Source organism: Balearica regulorum, chromosome 3 (genome assembly GCF_011004875.1).
Source record: "Balearica regulorum gibbericeps isolate bBalReg1 chromosome 3, bBalReg1.pri, whole genome shotgun sequence".
Taxonomy (NCBI): Eukaryota; Metazoa; Chordata; class Aves; order Gruiformes; family Gruidae; genus Balearica; species Balearica regulorum.
In genome coordinates this window covers 8,043,282-8,065,594 of record NC_046186.1, presented here as the reverse complement: position 1 = coordinate 8,065,594, position 22,313 = coordinate 8,043,282, and the positions used below count along the sequence as shown (strand labels likewise).

At 42.4% G+C, this 22,313-nt stretch overlaps 1 protein-coding gene across 2 annotated transcripts in view; it reads left to right on the top strand.

Moving 5' to 3' along the window:
- The window catches only part of EVA1A (eva-1 homolog A, regulator of programmed cell death), a 218,722-nt gene that overhangs the window by 105,408 nt on the left and 91,001 nt on the right, over positions 1 to 22,313 (top strand). For both annotated transcript variants that reach the window (XM_075750485.1, XM_075750484.1), the window contains exon 5: positions 6,903 to 7,046. In XM_075750485.1, the coding sequence (XP_075606600.1) occupies positions 6,903 to 7,046 (144 nt within the window). The remainder of the gene's footprint in view (positions 1 to 6,902; positions 7,047 to 22,313) is intronic.

The window sequence follows — 22,313 nt, the reverse complement described above, 5'->3', positions numbered from 1 at the left end:
TTACTGTAATGCAAAAATTAAACTGTTTGGCAACATTCTTTCAAACCCAGATAGGTTTTGCAATAAAAAGCAGCAACGTATGTTTTGGATTTCAGATTTGGATGTGTCACCCTTATTGGAGAAAAACAAGTAACAGTGAGTAACCAAAGTAACGGATGTGATTAATAGGCATTGGCTCCAATTTCTTTTTTTCACCAGGAAGAGGTAATAAAGAAATGCTCATGCTGGGAAGCAGCCTTAAACTGACTAAACCCCATTCATTGTGGTGAGCTTGATGATATGGACATTACATCACTGAGACTGATTCCAGTTTTAAAGCCAATGCTGTATGCAAGCTGCAGCTGGTAAAGTCCTCCCGTGTGGCTTTGTTGCCATCTGATTTTGGTTTTTACCCTAGCAGAGGATGGGCTGATAAGGACAGTAGATCAGGGAGTATTATCATATTAAATGCAACTGATAAGATGAATTAACTACTGAGGGCTTAGACTGACAGTTGTGAAATTAAACTGGCCAGCAGTCTGCATTTGTGGAGTGATCCTGTGAAAGGGAATTCGCCTTGCAACAGGAGCAAGGCTGGAGGGACATGCAACTTCTAGAAAATGGGGCCATGAGTAAAGAGGATAAAACTAGCTGATCCCACTCTCCCCTAAACCCAAACTTTAGTTTAAAATACCATATTCCAAAAGCACAGCTGATAACTTTAAACACTTTCACATGTGGAAGTTTCACCATCGGCAGGATTTGTATTTGCTCTTTGGCAGTGTACTGAAGCAATCTGATACTAATGAAAGCTGAGGGTAACTCTGACCCAACCTGTGTAAGTGGGCTCTCGATCATCTGTGAGGTCTTAAAGAAGTTTTTATTGCTCTGCTGTGGGATTTGAGCTTTGTGGGCTTTAAAAGATTCTTGGCAGGGGTCTGGCTCTGCTTAGCTGTACTTACCTCAGACTTAGTGATATGATGTTGGCATTTGTGAGCGTCCTTCCCGTATCTCTGCCACATGGCATCACCTGTTTGTCATTGATGTCAGGATGATATTTCATATAACATTCACAGTTTGCATTTAGCAAGCAAACAAGCAGCAAAAGAAAGGAGATGTTGCCCTGAGTGAGCATGCCATCTGGTGCAACAAGAATGCCATGTCTAGTCTCCAACTTCTGAAGACCTGGAAAATGTGAATTTGGGCAGCTGAAGGGGACCACAGCCCAACTCTGTTCTACCACATTGCTGGGCTTGACTTCCCTGCTTCTTTTTGAGAGGCTAACTGCACGATTTATGGATAAGAGAACCTTTGTTTTCTTGCCTCTCTGAGCTCTGGGAATGGGCACCTGGAGGGGAAGACTTCTGACCTGGAATCACCTCCTGAAGAGGTACTAATATACTTGGAGAACTCACTTCAACCCAGCTCCCTAAGGACTTGTTTACATCCGGAAGTTAAATTACCTAAATGCACTTCATAACAGCCAACAGGAGTGATGTTGACTTTTTATACTCCTGAGACAAGGGGTAAAAGAAAATACCGTGTTGTCCCTTCTAGAGCTCTGAATGACATGGTGGTGACTGTGACTTATGAGGGTGCTGTAGCCTCATCTGTCACTCAGCCATCTCTCAGATGTATTATTGACATCTTCAGTGCTGGTTAGTGAGGGAATAAATATGGCATTTTGGCATCCAGCTAAATGACCTCCTTACCGCAAATCCTTTGAAGTGTATAAGGGAGGTGGTCCCATTTGGAGGTTTTGCTCTTACATTTTTCAGTTCAATGGCTTATGTAGAGGATGAACATGTTGACAGATCAAAAAAACCAAGAGGGGAGACTAAGCTAATTTCAGTATCTGTGTAGTCCTCCCTCAAAGTACTGCTGGCTGCTTGCCCTGGCATTTATGGGAATGCACCAGGCATTTGTGCTTAGAAATTGTGTGAAGGAAAAAGCAGGGAGACTTCCATGCTGTGACCAAAGGGAAGTCTTTGAAGCGAATACTTTGTCAAATTTTGTCCATAGAGCCATTTGTTTTTTTCAGGGCTGGAAGAATATGACTGATTCCAAGAGAATGGCTCAGGCCTTACCTTGGGGAAAATGAGAAGAGTATTTGGATTTACCATGTGGGAGCCTGGTGTTGTCAGTAGAGTTTAGCTGGATCTTGTAACATGGGTACTTCAGATGACTTTCTGCCACTCCTGCATTCACCAGATTTTGGTGTTCATTAAGGTTTGGAGGTCAGTGGCAACAGTAAAGACTTGCCTAAATTGTGGCTGTTTGCTACAAGAGCCAACGAAATGGAATACTACAAGAAACCTCCACAATGCTATATTGAAGTCAAACGGGCAGCCACTTACAAGCAGTCAGAGATCAATATTGCTTAACATCTTCAGTAATGACCTGGATAATGGGACAGGGTTTGTAGGTGGTACCAAATTGGACAGGACAGTAGTTACAGCAGGGGGTAGGGACCTCGATTAAACTCAGTGAGCTAGAGAAACCTTATGAAATCTTGTGAAGTTCATCTAAGGCAAGTGCAAAGTTCTGCACCTCTGCAATAATCCTCTGCAACAGCACAGCCTAGGGACCAGCTGGCTAGAAAGCAGCTCTGCAGAAAAAGGATCAATGGGTCTCGGTGGACAAGAAGTTGAACATGAGTCCACGGTGTGGTCCTGTGGCAATGGTGGCTAAGTGGATACTGGACTTTATTAGTAAGAATATTGTAACCACATCAAGCAGAGAGTTTATTTACTCTGTTTGGCGTTCCAGTACTCCACTTACTTAACTGGTGTACTGGAGTGTCCAGTTTGGGGATCACCAGATAAACAGATATGTTGAAAAACTGGAGCAAGTCCAGTGAAGGGCCAACAAGCTGGTCAGGGAAATGCACATGGGGAAACGCTGAGGGACCAGGGTTTGTTCAGTCTCAAGAAGGGAAGGCTCAGGGTGGGGTCTTACTGCTGTTTTCTACTACTTAATAGGTGGCTCTACAGAAAACTGTTCTAGGAAATGCACAGAAAAACCCCAAACACCAAAAGCAATGAACACAAGTTGCAGCAATGGAAATTTGATTACATACAAGGAAAAAATTCTTCACCTGGAGAGTGGTTTAGCCCTGGAACAGGTGCCCAAGGAGTTTGGGGAATATTTACCTGTGGAGATTTTCAAAACTTGCCTGGGCAAATTTCTGAGCAACCTGATGCAACTTCAAAGCTGACTTTGCTTTGAGCAAGAGGTTTTACTGGATGAGCTCCAGATATTGCTTCCAACTAAATTATTGTATGGTTTATGTGCTTCAGTCCCAACAGGTGACTTCTGTTCTGGATGTATTTTCAATATTAAGGTTTGCAAAAAGTCCACATAAAAGAGGCTTTAAAAATCTAGGTCCCTTACTTTCTATGCTAGGGGATTTCATCCCCACCTGTAATTGAAACATACAGAGTCTCTTCTGCTCATTTTAGCTAGTGCAGGTTGAGCTGAAGCAGCCTGGGATTGGAGAGCTGGGGATTTCACTGCTGATATTTGTGAATATGGAGGCCTGGTCTGTGCCCAAAGAAGCTGGGTATCTAGGACTACATGTATACATGTTTACCATGTTTACATGGTAAGCTAGCAGTGCCAGGGCCTGGGCACAAATATTGGAAATAGATGTTCTGTACTGTTAAACTGTAGCATGGTCCATTGCCTTGGCCTAGCTAACACTCTCGTAGGCAGTCCAGAAGGTGGTGTGAGGTTGGTTATACAACAGGAACTGGGTATCACCACTCTGTTTTAGAGGATAAGAGTGTTTAATGGCATGGATGTGGGCTGTTTCACCACAGTTGGCCTCAGAGCCTGGGTAAGTGTTCATTTTCCAGTGAACATGTAGCTGAACAGCATACGCTGGGCCTGGGCACTCTTAAAACACAAGTAGGGATTGCACTGTTAGGACCTGCTCTGGCAGACGGACCTACATGGAAGAGCAGAGGCTCTCTGCTTGGATGTTATAACTCAAGCTACATCTGCATTGGTAGTTATAACTCAAGCTACATTTGAGTTGGTAGTGGGGCTGGGGAAGGAGCTAGAGCAGGGTCCCACAGCTGTCTGTAGGGCAGTATGGCATGTTTTCAGTGGGCAAGGCTGTCCTATCCTGTGGAGAAAAAAGATACAGCTACTACCTGATAAAGGTAGCATCAGGATTATGCCCACTTTCTGTCTACACATCAGCTACTCTGTACTGAATGCAATGAGAATGAGCCTGCTGTCTGGCCCTGTGGCTGGCCAACCTCGTGTCCGTGCAGCTAAACCCTCTACCATATACTCCTGCTCCTCTCCTTTCCATCCAAAATATCCAGAGAGGCCTTCTGCAAACTGGTGATTGGGAATAGCCCTGTTATATCTCAGACTCTATTACCTATTTGGGGTAATGCTAGTTGGCAAAATCATGGTAAGGAATAAGGTAGCACTTAAACAAGGGGGATAATGGTGTGTCCGGATTTGAGCCCTGTTTGTTCTCCTAGTGCACATGATGCTGCTAAAGTCAATTCAGATGGAGACGGTAGCCTGCTCAGAAGTGTGTGGGAGGAAGGAGATCATCAATACCAAGACATGACTGGGAATGTCTAGAAAAGCTGGTGATGTTAGTGTGAGGGTATATGACGTCAGATAAATCTCCTAGAAGTGTTTTCAATGTCCTGAATCTACAGATCTGGCACCTGAAGAGTCAATCCAGTGTGTTAAGGTGGAGGGCAGAGTCTGCAGTTTGTTACTGCTCATTCTTACAAGAGGAGTGTCCCAAAGGTTGACCATCTCTGATGATGATGTATACAGAAGACTTGTTGTGCCTGACAGGACCAGTAATGGGTAATTGCCCACCCTCCTGCAGAGGTAGTGTGCTCCTGTGCTGGGGGGCGGCAAGGCCCCTGTGCAGACAGCCATGGGATGCTGTCTGTTTTGTGAGAACAATACCAAATAAAAAGAATATGCATGCACCATGAAATCCTGTGCAATGCTTAGATTTGATGAGTTTCTCTAACTGGACATTTGACAAAAAGACAATAAAGCAGCATTGCTGTATGCCAGATGTTTTCACTGGAACCACTGACACTCATTGGATCAAAAATCCCCTAAGGAAGTTTGGGTGGTTCAATATGAAAATGCTCACTTGAGGCCCTTTTGTCATTTGCAGCATGTGAAATAAAAAGCTGCCTTTGATTTGAGAAAAAAGACATGTTGCCCTCTAGGCTTAGTTTTCTGTGGCTTTCCTGTGTCTCTCGTGGCTTTTGTTGTTGTGCTGGTTCTAGCATTCAATACCTTTTGGGGTTCATTTTCCCTTTCCCTACCTCCTGATTAGTGACCAAAAGGGGTTTGTATTCCTTTCGCTGTAGCTTTCCTGTTGCTTTTAGCAACAGCTTAATGTTGAAGAAATGGCTTCTTGTCAACTTCCCCTTGTGCTTGGCCCTGATGGGACAGTCAAAGCAAACTGTCTAGCACCTAAAAGTTCAAGAGCTTGTCTCTTCTCTTAGCTGAGAAAGCAGGCGCAAACCATGTGATGGAAAATAATACTTGAGAAAATAGGCTAGACTAGACTAGATTAGACTATTTCAGTTGGAAGGGACCTACAATGACCATCTAGTCCAACTGCTTGACTGTTTCAGCATGTTGTTAAGGGAATTGTCCAAATGTCTCTTAAACACTGCGAGGCTTGGGGCATTGACCTCCTCTCTAGGAAGCCTGTTCCAGTGTTTGACCACCCTCTTGGCAAAGAAATGCTTCCTCATGTCCAGTCTAAACATCCCCCGGTGCAGCTTTGAGCCATTCCCATGTGTCCTGTCACTGGATCCCAGGGAGAAGAGCTCAGCACCTCCCTCTTCACTTCCTCTCCTCAAGAAGCTGTAAATATTTACTTTTGGAGCTTTGCATATTTTAAAGTCCTGAATATGATATTCCTACTTGCAAGGAATAAACAGCTTTAACAAAATATTTCTACTTAGATGGTAAATGGTAACATTATAATTATTTGACCTTATAGTAACCCTCATTAGACTCAGAAATACATCTAAGAGCAGACAGGGACACTGATCACCTCTGTCTGCAGAAGGCCAGAGATGGTGACTTGAGACAACTCTCTTGGACATAACAAAGGCTAAAAAAAGCCTATCTAAATCTCCCTATCTCTTCTCCTTAAAAGGAAACAAGCAAAACCTGGAAAAAATCAACACACCCAAATCAAATAAATTTTACCCTTCCCCAAACAAGATTACAATGTCCATCTCCCTTATATCTGTGAGATGGGAGTTTGCTAATAACTTTGCATGTTACTGTGATCGATTGCATTACCAGACAGCTAAATAAATCTACAGGAATTCCATATGAATATTGTAACTATAGTATTAATGTATTTTCTGTTCCTATGACAGTCTCTTAGTTTATGGGGAAGCTTGTAGTGTTTCTGGATGAATACATTGGAGTGAGACTCCTAAGATCTGAGTCTTTTTTCCATGCTCTGCACTGATTTGCTGTTGTTAGTCTCTTTTCTATGACTCAGTTTCTCCATCTGTTAAAATGAGGATGCTGATACCTGTCTTAGAGTCCTTTCAGACCTTTATAGAATAAATGCCAGGTGAGAAGGAATTAATTTTATTATGGATAGCCTTTTCCCTTTGAAAGCAAACCATCTTTTATTTGCAATCTTCTTTCTACAGATGTATGGAAGTTTCTGATTCTTCATTGGTCTTTTTGGTAATTTTCTTTCATCAATTTGCATTTTATTAGAGGCATTTGAGAGTCAGATACACCTTCCAATGTAAGCACAAAGATTTTTAAATACTCATGGAAAGCTCATATGTATGTGCTCTCACAGTCTGCATCTGGTACATTTTTTTAGGCAATTTCTGATGTGACTGGACAAATATTCACAAATACGTATCCTTTTTCCTTTTTAGAGTGTCAGTCAGCTACTGCTCTCCAACTCATGATCAAGCGCTGTCACGGGAAAAGAAGTTGCAGCATATATGCCAGCACCTATGAATTTGGAGATCCTTGTTACCCAGGCATCCGAAAGCATCTTAATGTCATCTATACCTGTGGTGAGTGACAAAATTCTCTTACTTCAGCTCTCACTGGGATACGTGTTTAATGAACAGTGGTGTGTGAAGAAGGACAAAACTTGTAATCGTGCATAAAAAGTTGTTGAGCTTCCAGTTGGCTTATGGTGATTCTTATTTGGTCAACAAGGGAGAGCTCTGTGGATCACCTGAGTGTTTAATTCTATCTCTTTTTCTACTCACTGGCTTGACAGAAAAAGCAGAAAACACGAAAATGGTATTTTGTTAACCCATTCAATACTGCCTCTGCAAGGCAGGAAACCCTGGCGATGGAATCAATGCCCTCAGTGGATGCTTACATCCTGAATGTTAGCATCCTGCTGTTTCCTTTGACTGCAGCAAAGTTGTGGTTATCAGCTGGATCCTTATTACTTTGTTCTGTATTTCATTTTGTGCAGTAGAATAAGACAATCACCAATCCATACTCATCCATGATGTTAGTAGAAAATCACTCCTAAAATCTTCTGGTGAACATTGCAACATTTTCCTAACAAAATATTATTAATTGGGGAAAAAAATCGCAAACAGTTGGAGCTCTCAGTTGGGAGCTTAAGTCATAGTGTTGAGCAGACACTGTACTCCTACTTGACTAATCATCTTATTTTGCAACAGAGAAAAAAATGTTCCTCTCTGAGCTCTGTGGTATGAAAACACCACCAGGACTGTCTCTTCCAATGATGACATTTTGGTCATTTGTAGCTGATATATTTGAAAATATTTGCTTGAGGCTTTTGCTTATCTAGTTGTTGCTAGGATCAGCTCACTCTCTCTCTTTACATTCCTTTCTACATCCACACGGAAGAGGAAATTTTATTTTGAATCTGCTGAACAGATGTCTGAGCATGTAGTAGAGGAGGTCCTGGCTGTGTCCTCAGACTACAAGGGGTCTGTGGGTCACTCCCTGTGTGTAACAACTGCAGCACTCTGAATCTGATAGATGGTATTTGAGATGGAGTCCCTATGGCGTTTTGTAGAGTTGCTATAGCACGGCTGATGTACAGCGCCTTGAAAAGCAGAGAGAGAAACGCAGGAGCATCAGGGGCTGAGCCCCTGCCTGGCTGTTCCTTCATTTGGCAAGCGTGGCAGGAAGGTCGAAATTTTTTTTCTCTTGGTTTCTTTGTTTTTGTTTGAAACGATGTAGCAAGAAGTAGCAAGGCTATCCATGCAAAGCCTTATGAATCTTCTAACCACAAAGCTGATATTGTTATATCACTTTTCTTGTAAAGAGACTGGAAAGAAGCTTATTCTCATGGGGATTTGATGGAAACCAAAGCAATGCAGTGAAACAGGAGCTACATAACTCAAAAATCCAGGGACAAACCAAACAGAGTCCCATGATGTATTTCCAGGAGGATATCTCCTTCAAACGCCTCCGCAGCCTTATTCTGGCATTGTGGTCCTGGTTCCAAAGTCCACTACAAAAGGCATTAATGATCTCTTAATCTGACCTTCACTTACCTAGTCATAGCCTAACTGCATCAGGAAATGAGTCACGCTTCAGAGCACAAAATGGCATGTTTTGCTTTTCAGCGGGTGAAATCTGCCTCATCCTTTGAATGTGGCCATGGCTCCTTTTCAAAATCATGATCTCAGGCATGTCTCTGAGCGGGATTTTGTGATCATCAGACACATATTTCTCCCCTCAAACAGCAAAATCCTTCAAAATGTGAAAACCAAATAAACAAGAAATCAAATTCCAGGCCCATGTGATTGTGCTGGACAGAAGTAAATCATGGCATTCTTCTTAAAGAAGTGATAAACCCAAGCATTTTGATGTTCTTATGGTTTAGAGAACAACTGCAGTGTGGAAAACCTCCTGCTGGATGTGTCTCTGTTTCAGATTTCCATAAACCTGCATGCATCGTTGCTCCCAGTATGGTGTTGTCCTACTTTTACAAAACTTGTGGGAGTGAAAGGGGACAGACTGACTGAGAAACATGACTGCACTTTCCTGTGACCTGTATCTAGATACATATCCCTGCTCTCCACCTCTTGTAGCTGTGGACATTTGACCACCGGAGCGCGGGATGCAGCTTTGCTGCTATTCACTGGAGAGCAGTGAAAGAAGCAGGGTAACCCTGGCATAGCTTGGGAAATGTGGTGGGTGTATGAAATGGGTGTCTCTGAGCATCACTTCAGCCTTTCTCATGGCTGCTTCAAATGTGTGACTTCATCACTCTCTGAGATCAAGCAGTGCAGTCAGTCTGCTCTTCTCTGTTGCTTCCCGGCTGCCAGGCAGAAATGTCCTGCCATGGTTCAGCAGTTCGGACCATGTCACTGGTCTTACCTGTGAGAAAAACTGTGATATGTCCTTGGTCAGTGTTACCGACCCACTGTGCTGCTTCAGAAGAGGTGGTGAGAGCAAGCATACTGATGGACGTGGCAGCGTGGGTAGGAGGCCATTCATCCAGACATTTCCCATGTGAGAAACTTCAGTAATTATGGGGACAGGGCAGCTGAACTCTGCTCTTGATGATAAAGCGTGGGGAGGGCTGGAAGGAGAAGAATATGTCTTCTTCCTATAGCAATTCATGAAAAAAAAAATCTGTTGAGGGAGTGATTTATGAGGTGACAAAAGGTAATATTAATTGAAAACTCATGTGTTGTTAGAAGAAATCATGGCCCTTTTGCTGAGATGGACTTTGTGACAGGCATTAATGTTGGTGTTGGCTGTGTAGACCAATGACTAGTGAAGAGCTAGTGAGGTGACTTATCTCCCAGTCCTGGCAGGAGAATATCTGCAAGCGTCTCTCAGGTCAGCATGTACAGGCTGTTCTTCTCTGGCTTGACAGCACGACCTGAGGTCTATCCTGGATCTCCAAGAGGTAAATGGATGAGGCAACCGCTTTGCTTTCTTTAAGCCATATCCAAATTTCTTGGAGGTTCATGCCTTCAGCCTCCTTGTTTTATTGGACATGAGAATTGCTGCCAGACATACACAGTTTTGTTGATGAATCTAGTTTTAAGTAAAGGTGTCATCTAGCTTTTTACCCAGCTGTATTTTTTTTTTTAATAATTTGTTGTAATTACTCCAGCTAGTGTGAGTGTCTCAAGTCAGTGGTTCACCATGTCACACTAAAGCCCTTTGCATCTTGCGTTAAATGCCTGTTGGCATCACTTAGCTGAGAGGGAAATGCTGCAAGTTAGCATGTATGTACAAGATGATTGAAACAAGCAAATAGCCAGCAGCCCGATGCGATAGTCATCATCTCCCGTGTGCATTAGGGTCCCACTAGCCCAGTCAAGGAAACAGATGAAAAATCCTCCAACATAAAAACATTCCAAACCTGAACCTTGGCAGGAGCTGAAATACTAAATTTTGGCCCCAAGCCAGATTTAGCTAATGGGATGGTGTGGAAGGTGGGATTTTCCAGTATGTGGGTCCCATTAGTGCGTTAATAAATACATTAATTATTTTTTTAAGAGGAACAGGCAAGTTAATTCTGGGAAAGCACATAACACATGGTGAGGTTGCTTTCTGAGTGTGGCAGCTGTAACTAGAGGGAGATATATAAAATTTAGCTCTGCCTTTTCTTTAAAATACCTTGAAACCATTACAGGGTAACAGCAAATAAAAGAACAGTAATGCAACTGAGAAAAATAGTGCAATAAAGACTTAACAGAAGTCTTTCTCTCTTTCTTTGTCCGTCCTCCCCATTTCCCTGTCTCTCTGTCTTTCTTTGGTATAAAGCATTGTATTTATGATATCTATGGATAGCTTGCTAGTGGTTTTGTACTTACTGATAAAAGTTACCTTGCTCCTGACCTTCTGCTTTTTCTTAATTGTCCACTTATTACCTTCAAAGACTCCCTTTAATTCTCTAGGTCTCTTTCCTTTCTAGTACACTAGACTTGGCTTTTTTTCGCCCTCTGCTGAAGTCCTAACTCAGCAATGCCTTAAAACCTGTTGAATTTTTTCACGTGCGTAATGCCACTTAGATTCAAGGAAGTGTTTTAGGACCCATATATAAATACCATGAAAGTTAAATATTTTCTCAAATGTTTCCTTGAGTGGGGATGAGGGGTTTGTCTGTGTGTAAAGAGAAACCTTATTCTTAGCAATGAAAGTCAAGGGAGCAATCCAGAGTGCCTACTGTCCCGACCGCCAGACTTGCCTCCCTGTGCAGTCAATGGAGGCTGTAAATGTAAACCCTCTGCTAAGTACCTGCTATTCTTTAAATACAGACATTGGTCAGAAATGGCCTGCTGACAGGAGAAGAAAAAAAAAAGATGGGGATTGTGAATTTCTTTGTGTCTAGGCATGTTTCAGTGGGTTGGCTGTCAGTCCTGATGATAACTGGTGAGTTTTTAGTGCCTCTGTTAGACATACGATGGACAAAATGGAGGAACTATGGCCTTGGATGTATTTTTGATGTGAATATCCATCGTGCGTTTAGATGTGTGTGTCCTTCCTGCTTGATTCACGCTTGATAGAAAGGGGTCATTGGGCTGAGAGCTAATGAACTGCCATGGTAACTCATAAATTGCTTGGAAAATCCTGAAGTTCTGCCACATTAATTATCCTGCCATCCTGCTTTATGAGGCAATAAGCTGAGTCCCAGAGGCCAAGTGCTTCACATCCCGATGAGAGAACTGGGCAGGTAAAGGATAAAGCATGAGTGCAGGGACAGCAAGCTGCTGTTTTGCAGTGTTTGGTGCTGCTGGGAGACCAAATAGACTCAATGAGAGGTGGTAGAGATGCTCTGGGGCGATGGGGGTGTGCTGACCTTTTTGGGTACTTGGAGAGCAGTCTGACTTTCTGCAAAATGTTGTATTTAAATAAATATTCTGTCAAGTTGGTCTAGAGACAGGGTCTGTGTTAGACAAGAGAGCTCTGAGGTGATTGCCCTCATGATGGTGATGAGGTTGAAGAGCTGCACAAATTCTCTCCTGTCATCTCAAAGGGACTGTGCTCTAGTCCATTAGCTTCTGTGCAGTAAATCTATCAATGCCTCAGGCTGGTGAATGTAATCATCCCTTTTACTCTCAGAATTTATGAATTCATGAATGTAGGAAATGTATTTTCATCAGTGCAAAAATTCTTTCTGTTGCTATAAAAAACCATGTCCAAAATCTGCAAAAAAATAGAAGAACAATTCCAGACTTCCAAGAAAAACAAAAGCCTTTTATACCCTTTTGAAACCGGGCAATGCAGACAGGGTCCTGCTAGAGAAAGATAGACACAGAATATATAACACAGACTTCCTTTCTTCAGAAGTTGCAATAAACTTGGTGTTTACCAACAAGTAAACATTTTAGGCAACCTAGCTCTAGAGATGCTACACTGAATGTATAGTGTTCAATAATGTCTGTTTAACTGGGATTCTTGTGTCATACTACAAAGCAGAACTCACAGACTTGTAGATTTTAAATTCACATAGTTTGACCTACCAAATAAATAAAGAACAGAATAATGATATAGTATAATTCCATTATGTGGCTACTTTCAATGTTAACACACTGGGTGCAGAGATGGTTTGGGACATCCGTTCAAATCCTCTTATTTGTCCAGTAATTTTTGTATCAAGCCTGTGCTGCTCTTCAAGCTATAGTATATTTTTTAAAAAGCTATCCAGTCCTCATGTAATGACTGCAAATAATGAAAAATTCATAAAGTAGCATGCATCTGACCAAGTGTAGACACCTAAGCCATAGAGATTTATAGTGTAGACATTCCCATCTGAGAAAAAATCCTTTTACAGGTAATGGAGAGAAACAGCTGCTTTTGAGGCACAAATAATCTCATCCTGAAGCTGGTGCCTGAAAGAGATGAACTGTGTATTTGAAGTGACAGTTCTCTTGTACTGGCTATAAAGAGAGCTTCTGGTGCTTAGCTAGCGTATTGTTATCTACATGTAGGATAGGTAGCTACATCCGGTTAGATGGTGTTCAATCATTGGGTTCTTATGCAAATGCTCCTTTTGGTCAAAATTATCACTGCCACATAATGATAGTGATAATACCAGTGTTTTCTCCTTACATTTATTGGTTTTCAGTCCCACTATTTGACTGGATCTCCAATTATTGTAGATTTATCCAGGTAAGAGATGAACGTGATGCTTATTTAAGTTTTTAAGGGAGACTTCTTCCTCTGAACCTGGAGAAATTACTTGTAGCCAGACAGGAGCGTTAGTGCTGAAAAAGTTCTCAAACAGCAGCTTGGTGTCTTGCACCCCAGCTCAGGGTTATATCAATCTCCAGACTTGGGTTTGGAGAAGGATTTTCCTGTTAATTGGATTTGCATGGGATTGAGTCCCATTCTCTACATTTCACCTTCACAAATTCCCTTGATGCTTCTAGGAGCTAGGATGGGGTTGATAGTTTCTCTGTCTTCTTTGACTGGATTTCAGGTTTTTATTCTTTTGGCCTTTTGTTCTCAAGGTCAGATTTGTTGTGGACTGTCAGGGACTGTGGCTGGTGGTATGGGAGAGGGGCCAGAGTAGATTTTCGTTGGTGACATAGTAGATTTTCATTGGTGATGTAGCATCTGTTGCCTGTTCCTGCAAGCAAATGGACTTGTTGAACCTCCTTCCAGCCTTTTACACATTTCCATCCTGAGATAGCAAAGCAAGGAGCTTGTTTCTCCTTTCAGAAAAGTAGACCTCACTTTCAGAAATACTCATTCTTCACATAACCTGTTAAAAAAGCATTTGGCAGTGTAACTAAAGGCTGTGCCGTGATGGGTAAGCACAAAACTTAAGGCTGACATTTTCCAACTTCTGAGGCTGTGATTATGTCATCTCTGGTGATGCTGTCTTACAATTTTTGTGGATGCAGTTTCCTGGATCTTAGGGAGAAGCAAAGAAGGAAGCCCCTCAGTCAGCAAGACTCATATAATTTGGATTCATGGCAGAGATCTGTTGGAGATCATGGATTGATTACCTGAGGGCAAAGGCAAGATGTCATCTCTTTTGCTGACCAGTGCTAGTGTGGGGCACGCAGTTTACTAATGGGGTTGGAGGTACCTGCTAATAACAGAGACTGCCATCCTACATCAAGGAGGAATATGCTATAGAGGCAAGGAACTGTTCAGGTTTCATGTTAGTGATTGCAGAAGAATGTGAAATGTGAGTGACATGGCACAAACAGCCTGATTAGTTTTAAGATGAAGCTTGGTAAATTGGGTAATCGGGGGCTGTCGTTGTGCTGCTCCTGTTTGTCTTTGCTTACTGTACAACTCTCTGTAGCTTCATCTGAGTCACACATCCAGAAGAGTCCGAACACGTCTGGCCTGGCTGGCTGAGACACAGCAACTCTTCATTGCCAGGGCAGAATGAGCCTGCGTCTGACGTAGATTAGGGTAAATAAATATTCTGAGGAAGCAGAGCTCTGCATCTCAGGTGGAGGAGGAGCAGGTAATGCTGTCACCCCAAGGGAAAGGCTTGAAAGCCCTTTGATTCTTGCAGAGAAGAAATTGAGACCTGGAGATAAAAATCATTGCCTTGGGGATGGGGAGGAAGGAAGATGGGGCTGGAGGAAGCAGAGACGGAGTTCAAAGGACAACTTTTATGATGATCCTAAGCAGAATGAGCTGCCAAACGCCGCCTTACAATTAGGCAAGCTTTGCAAGCCTGCTGCTGTGGTCCTCCATCTCTGCCATTACTGGGAAACATATAGAACTTCTATTATGGAAAAAAAGGAGTCCCATAAAGAGTTAAAGTACTCTGCAACCCCTCATCCCCGCTGTTCACAAGGTGTGTGCACCTGAGGCCTTTATTCCTTTTATCTCTATTTTTTTTGGTTTGGTTTTAGTTGATAAGGACCATGGTCTAAAAGTCACAGGGGAGCACATCAGGGGCTCGCTGAGAGGTTCCGTTGAGTGTAAGGGGGTGCTGCAGGTCATTTTGCTCAGGGTCCATGTTGCTCCTGGCTAGGGGCTGCTGGAGTTACAGTCATGGCTGGATGCAGGGAAGAGTGGTCGAACTGTCATGGTGGAGGGGGTGATGGCAAGGATGGGAAGGAGGCAGGTGGGATGTTTTTCATCCTGGTATTAGCAATATATTTTAGAAATTTAATAAATGTTTTAGAATAGACCCAGAGTTTCTATTGTAATAACTGTAACGCTAAACTGTAATGTAACCAAGATTTTATGGTGGCTGACAAACCTTTGAGGTTTCTAAATAGATTTACTCATTGAATGATTTCCTCTGGCATAAATATGCACATGTCCTGGGGGCTGAACAGCAATCTGCCAACTGGAGAACTGGTTTCAGGCTGGGGGTAGATCTGGAGGTCTGCCTGGCTGTCCTGAGACCTCCCTGCTTGAACAGGGAGGACACAGCCTTGAAAGCAGATGTGATCCATCCATAACTGGCACAGCCTTGAAAGCAGATGTGTTCCATCCATGACTTCACCCCAGAGATGCAGATCTACCTGAGAATGATTGTGCAAGATGACATCTGAATGTAATATATCTAAAGGAAATCTTTCAGGAAGTCTGGAGGGAGATAAGTGGAACAGAATTAAAGTTACATGGGTTATCTATATGGTGATTTTCTTCTGTAAGCACAACCCTGCTGTCCAGACTTTTTTTTCTTTGACATACTGACTCCCTTAATGGTTTTCTTTTAAAAAGTTCTGACCATGAATAAATGGTCGATATTTACCATTTTATTGTCACAGGTTACTTTTGTACCTAGGAACCTCAACGAATAGCCTCATTAAATAGGGTTACTGTTGATTCTCCATGCCTGTCAAGACCTGCACAGGTTTCAAATATAGTAATTAACAGTAATGTTGTCACATATGAGTCTTCTGTACTGAGAAGGCGGTAGGCAGCCAGTCTGCCAGTCCCTTTCACGCAGGAGACTGCAGGCTATAGCCAGACGAATGTCTCAGCAATGAATGGCTGACCCTTCATTCAGTGATCACCCTAACTCCTCCTAATTGAGGTTAATGCCAAAAGCATTGACACCTTGATGCTAACTCATTAGTGCCTGGAGGCTACTGAAGATTGCTGACAGCTCAGTGAAACACTCATTAGATTAAATTTAAAGGGAGTGTTTGACACCATGACCAATTAAGATATATTTGCATGGATCACCTATATATTTGCCTTCCCTTTTTGAAAATGTATCAAGACAATGCTGTTTCCCTGCACTGTTTATAGAAGGATTCACAGCTGGTGTCTTTCTGCGAGCACTGCACATTTCTCTGCTGTGCACATACCGCTGCCCTGCTGTTTTCTAGCTGCTCTCTCTTCTCTTTCTCCACTTTAATGCAAAGCAAACAGGAAATTCTCTGGGATTTGGAAAATCCTTGTTTCTGACCATGAAAAGAAAACTGGAAGAGTGGAATGGGAAATAAATAGCAATTTTCTGAAAGCCACCAACGATGCAAATATACGTGACCTCCATGATGGGGTCCCGTGGTACAGTTGGGGTTTGTGACCGGCTGCTGAAGCTGAGTGATACAGTAACGGCCACTCAGGGGTGTCTGTAGCCCATTGATGAAAGGTACATGGGCATCAAATGTGTATTTAATTGCTGGGAAGTGCACTAATGATTTACACCATGTTGCCATGCCTGCAGGCCTCAGCAAGGCCTGTCCTGTTGTGCAATGCACTCCCTTATTAAGAAGCAGTCTCTGCTATGAGTAATTTAGTGGTTACATAGGCAGGGCCAGGCAGACTTTGGGAGAAAGTATTAGTCTCATTTTACGTGTGGAGAAAACATTTAGACAAGGGTTTGTGTCATAGTAACTGAACCTAAGATCTGTCAACATAATGCCTTACCTCTGCATGCCTCCTCCCTAACTAGCGGTTTATCGATGTATATTCTGTGGTGACTTTGTTTGTTAGATGAATAGATCTTTGTTCTTCTTTGTTCTTCAGGTGGACTTTTCACCATGCAGCATTTCCATGCAGCATTTCCTGCCTAACCCTTTCTTACATGAGATGAAAAGAAAGCAGCAGGATATGGCAAGACAATTTCTATTTTGTTCCTGTTTTGAACCTGAGCTGTGGCTCTCCATGACCAAACCAACTAGGAAGGGTGCTGTGTAGCAGGCAGTTGTTAACACCTCCTGCCCTACACGGACTAGGCAGGGAGGAGGATGCTGTGCCTTATATGACTTATATGACTTCTGTGATTTATAATGGCTGAATGATGGCCAATCTGGGTCTCTTCAGCTATGTGTCACTAAAGATATTACTCTTGTTTCAGTCCAAGTTCTCTGCAGAGAGATAAAGTGATAGGGTGTAGAAGCTGACATTTCTGTGTCTTTCCACTACCCGGGAACATGCCCAGCCCCATTTTGTCCTTCAGTGGTATGAGAGAAGTCCAGAGAACCACTCTTTTCCCCCACTTTGAACATTTTCCTGCATTCCTGCTTGATCTCCGGGGCCCAAGGCATGGACATTTTATCTTCTGGTTGTATGGAAGTCTTGGAATGGACTTTTACAGTCTTGGTGTCTGGTCATCTCTGCGCTGGTGCTTAGACATGAGGATGCCCGTGAGGCGTTTAAGAATAGAGGCCCTCCAAAAGTTCCTTAGGTAATGTCTGGTCAGTGCAGATGACCTTTTGGGGGGCACTACACCTTCAATTACAGTGGGGAGAAGATTGCCATGGGAGTTACACCCCAGTTATCTTGTTCTTCAAGAAGCTTTCCTAAACATTCAGCTGGCTTCTACTTTTCCTACCTCCATTCCATGACCTCCATTTATTCAAAGTGTATGCACCCAAACAGTTAATGCCCCTTCAGACAGACACTTCAGATACTGTTGACAGTGGCTACTTTTCTGTCCTGTTTTAGTCATTGTTTAGCTAAGCCATTCACATTCAGCTCCTTTAATCTTTCCTCATAAATCAACCTGTCCAGTTGCTCAGTTGTCTTTTTTCTTGCTCTTTGCCACAATTACCTATACCTTTTAACAAACACTGAGCAGGCTTGTGATTATTTTTCCCCTGGAGGCCAGTAGAGACTTACAATTTCTTTGCTATATATAAGCAATGGCTGTTGTTTCGGCATTGTGCAGTACCAGCACCACTGCCTGTGAAGAAAAGCTGACACTCTCTCTGGAGTTTCAGTCCCAAGTATCCTGCTAGTCAGTATTTCACTTATTTTCCCTCATTTAGGTGAACTGAGCCAAGGAAGGCAGTGATTTCTGAATGTCAGAATAGAGAAGCATTTCTGCATGGGGAAAACAGGATTATGGGGGACAGTATCAGCATCCCTTGCTGCCTGGTTGCATTCCCAGCCTTACTAATACAAAGGCCTGGGGCCTTAAGGATGACTGATACTGCATAATATAAACATGAAGCAAATCCTACTAAATCCCTTTAGAAGATATTTAACTAAATTCCTAACCCATGAGGCCACCCTGGGCTATCTCTTATCTTTAAAAGCCATCTCACAGCTGCCTGCAAAGACTCTGGAGGCTGGTTAATCTAAGTAGATGGACCCTTGTTGTTGGTGCCTTCAGGGGAAGGAGTGAAGGAGTGAGGGCAGAGAGTTGGAGGTCTCTTTTTTGAATGGGTGTCACTCCATTTCTGTCCAAGCCAAAGCCTCAGGGGGAGAAAGACACCTGGTACGCAGCTCCATCTGGAGTCCAAAAGACCTGTTCCCTAGCTGGCCAAAAGTTGTCTCAGTCTGGATGCTCATAGCTTGCAGTGACCCAGGGAGTATGTATCAGAGAGCAGTTTGTAGATGAGATTTGCTCTATCTAGTCCCTAGATCATATTTATTTACTTCAAGCTTTGATTAATTCTTGTAGTTATTTCCTTTAGAAGGAAAAAAAAAACCCACCTCTTGGAATATACCTTTGCCTTTTTTGCAAGGGTTCATGAAAAATTGGAAAGAAAATGGATGAGCTCATAAAAGAGCAAAAACCCAGCACATTTTTTCCCCCGTCCTCCTTACCAACAAGTGTTGCCTCTTTATTTCCAGACAGGTATGGTAGTTAGCATGGCCCAGTGGATGGGCACTGGCCTAAGGCCAGGAGGCTTTCTCCTTAGACCTGATTTGTCACCAGCTCTTTGGTACTGAGCAGTCACTTGGCTTCCTCCTGCCTTGTGTGGTTAGGCTGCAGGTCCTAGGGCTGATTGCTCAGCATCTGACACGAGAGGACAGCAGCCTCACCACCCACCTTGGGGCTTCGGTTTACGCATCCAGTGCAGACACAGTCATACAGATGCGATGAGTCTCTGCTTTCATTGCCTACAATTGCTGTTGAACTTTATTGACATGAAGCTTTGGAAAGATCAGGTGTTAAGCTCCTGCCTGACATATCCGTTGTTGTCATGATAATTCACTCAGTCATGAATTCAATGACTGTCTTACATTTCTCTTGCATTTTTTTTTGTTTTGTTATAATTCTTATTACTATGAAAAATAACCAATATGAAATTCTCTTCTCCTCTATGTTTTTTCAGTAAAAAAATCAAACCATCCAGAATTTATTCCAGGATTACATACTAACACACATTTTTTAACATGCTGTATATTGATCAAAGGGTCTGACTTCTGCTGTGTGAAAACTGTACCTGATTCCCACAAGTAAAAAAGGCAAATTTTCTCCTCTATGGTATTAGAGGTTATCAAAGCCTCTGCAGATGCCTTGGGTATCGGTGAAGAATGAAGTATAGGATGTTGGTGCTGTGCTGTGGCTCTCTTTTGAGAGGATCGAGACACCTAGTAAATTGGAGTTGGAACATGTGTAATGTAAATTTTCTGTCAGATGTATCTTAGCCTATTACAGTATTAACAAACAAATGGATTTTCTTTCCTTCCTTACCTCATCATTCTTTGTCACCTAAGTTGCGCTTAATTAAAAATGAGGGTGCCTCTGACAGTAAAGAAAATGAAACAAGGAAGGCACAGATACTGATTTGTAGTTTTTGTTTTTCTTGCTTTCCTGTTCCCATTCAGTATTGTCAAGGTAGTGATTTTCTCTTAAGCAACACTTAGGCATATGCATATGTTTGCATTTAATTTCCAGATGGGGAGGCAGGCTTCTAATAACAGTGCAAGTTGCTGCTTTATAGATCTGGATGACTGACTTACCTTCCTTTTGCAGCTGGCCAAGAAACTGTGCCCCGTACCCTGGGATGCCGACACACTCATGGCTGAGCCAGGCTTTTTGACTTTCAAGCTAGACTTGTGCAGGAAATGATTTACCTGCCCTAGACTGCAAAAAGGTTCACCGACTCTTTACATATGTGAGGCTGGCTTGCTCTTGAATTCAGGATCGTATGAACTGGTTTACTTTTTGGCATGATGGCTTTTTGTAAATGTGTTTTGTGAAGTCTTGAGCAGATAGGTTTTATTCAAGAAAATGTATTTAATCATTAGCACTGACATTTTTGTTAGGGCAAAAATATTTTACTTTGTGAAGGGTCTTGTAATGACTTCTCTCTATATCTCTGTAAGTGCTCCTCTGCAGATTTCTTGGAGGGAAAGCTGTGTCTAGCTGCGTCTCAGGTGTCTTGGCTTGGTGAGTTGTGTTTTCCTGAGGGACCTTACCGAGTGAGTTGTAGATCTCAGTGTAGCTGAGTCCAGCCTACGGATGCTTTTGAAGTTCAAGACTAAAGGTTTTGACTAGCAGTGGATGCAATCTGGAGTGTAAGTAGAGGGATGGAATACTGAGTGCATAGACATATTGATCTGAATAGGAATGCAGTTGCATATAGGTATGTTATTAAACATGCTCTAATGCTGACCAGATGTAGCCATCTACAGTATAATGAGCTACATATGGACTAGATATGCTGACCTCCCTTTGTAGTCAGTATGTGAAAAGAAATAGGTAGGATGCAGTTCATCTCATTTTCAAGCAGATATCTCAGGTACCTTACAAGTGCTTATTTCTCTCCTTTGTTTTTAAAGGAACCCATGGTGACTAGATCAAGTGTGAGTATGCATTATTGACATCTAAAGTTAGGTCAGATAGATATTTCTTACCCTGGATATGTTTTCTACAAAGTTACATGTTTTCAATGACTATTTGTCATCGTTTTCTTGAAAGAGTCTTCAAACCTCATGATATTTATGTGCAGTACTAGCACCTTGTTGATTAAAAATTTACTAAATTGCTTCAGATCTTTTTTGAATACTTACTAGTCTTTGACAGTTTCATATCTTATTACTAAAAAAGAAAAAAAATAGGTATGTAGTTCAATAATATCTGCTTTTGGGAAATAATGTCTCTTCTGAAGGGTTCTTATTCATCAGTGGGCGTGTACCCAGTTTCACAGGATGGGATTCAGTTTTGAGCCTGATACTGAATGTAGTTGTATAGAGGTATCAAAGCTCCTGCTGTAGCCAGTGAGCAAAGGAAACATGATTTTATACTGACTAGATACCTAGAGCTGAGTTGTCCTTACATACGCACATAATGGTATTGTAGACAATTTGTTTTACTTATAGGTCCTGCCCAATATTTGTACACTCTGCCTTTGATGTTTCAGTCTAGGGCCTTTCAAACGCACTGGATACTCGTGTTTAACTGGATCACGAGTATTTGACCAGCTGAATTATTTTCAGACCGTAAAGACCAGATCAGTACTGACAATAATGGGAGCTCACACACCTAATACCCATGTGGACATTTACGTTGGAGAGGCCAAAAAACAAGCATCTGAATCCAATGCTGACTCCAAGACTTCTTGTCATTGAGCAAGTATGAAACCCTGGGAAGGGTTTATCCTTTTCTAAGGAATGCAGTGTCCTAATATAGTTTCATGGCTCTGGCAGCTGTCCCTGTGGAGGGCAGCAAGAATGAAACAGAGAGAAGGCTAGTATTGCTATTTATTTCTTGTTTTTACCCATCTTTGAAAACAACAGATCCCAAAAATGGACATGAGAGGGTTATCCTTCTTGTGGCGCAGAAGAGCAAAGAGCCTCTTCTCTACTTTGAGACATCAAAGGAATCCATGTCCCTCCGAAGGGCTTTTCCTTTTCCCAGTTAGTGATAAAAGAAAAACTTTCCCATTCTTTTTATTTCAGTGGAAACTTACCTAGCTCAGAAACAAGGGTTTGGGGTTAGCACTAGAGTCTATAACATTGAAAACATGCTATTTTCCAACCAGAAATGCTTTGCACCAACCCAAGAATAACAGTTTTGAATATCTCCAGAGAAGGAGACTCCACGACCTCTCTGGGCAGCCTGTTCTGGTGCTTGGTCACTCTCAAAGTGAAGAGATGGAACCCTCATATTGAGATGGAACTTCCTGTGTTCCAGTTTGTGCCCGTTGCCCCTTGTCCTGTTACTGGACACCATTGAGAAGAGTCTGGTCCCATTCTCTTGACAC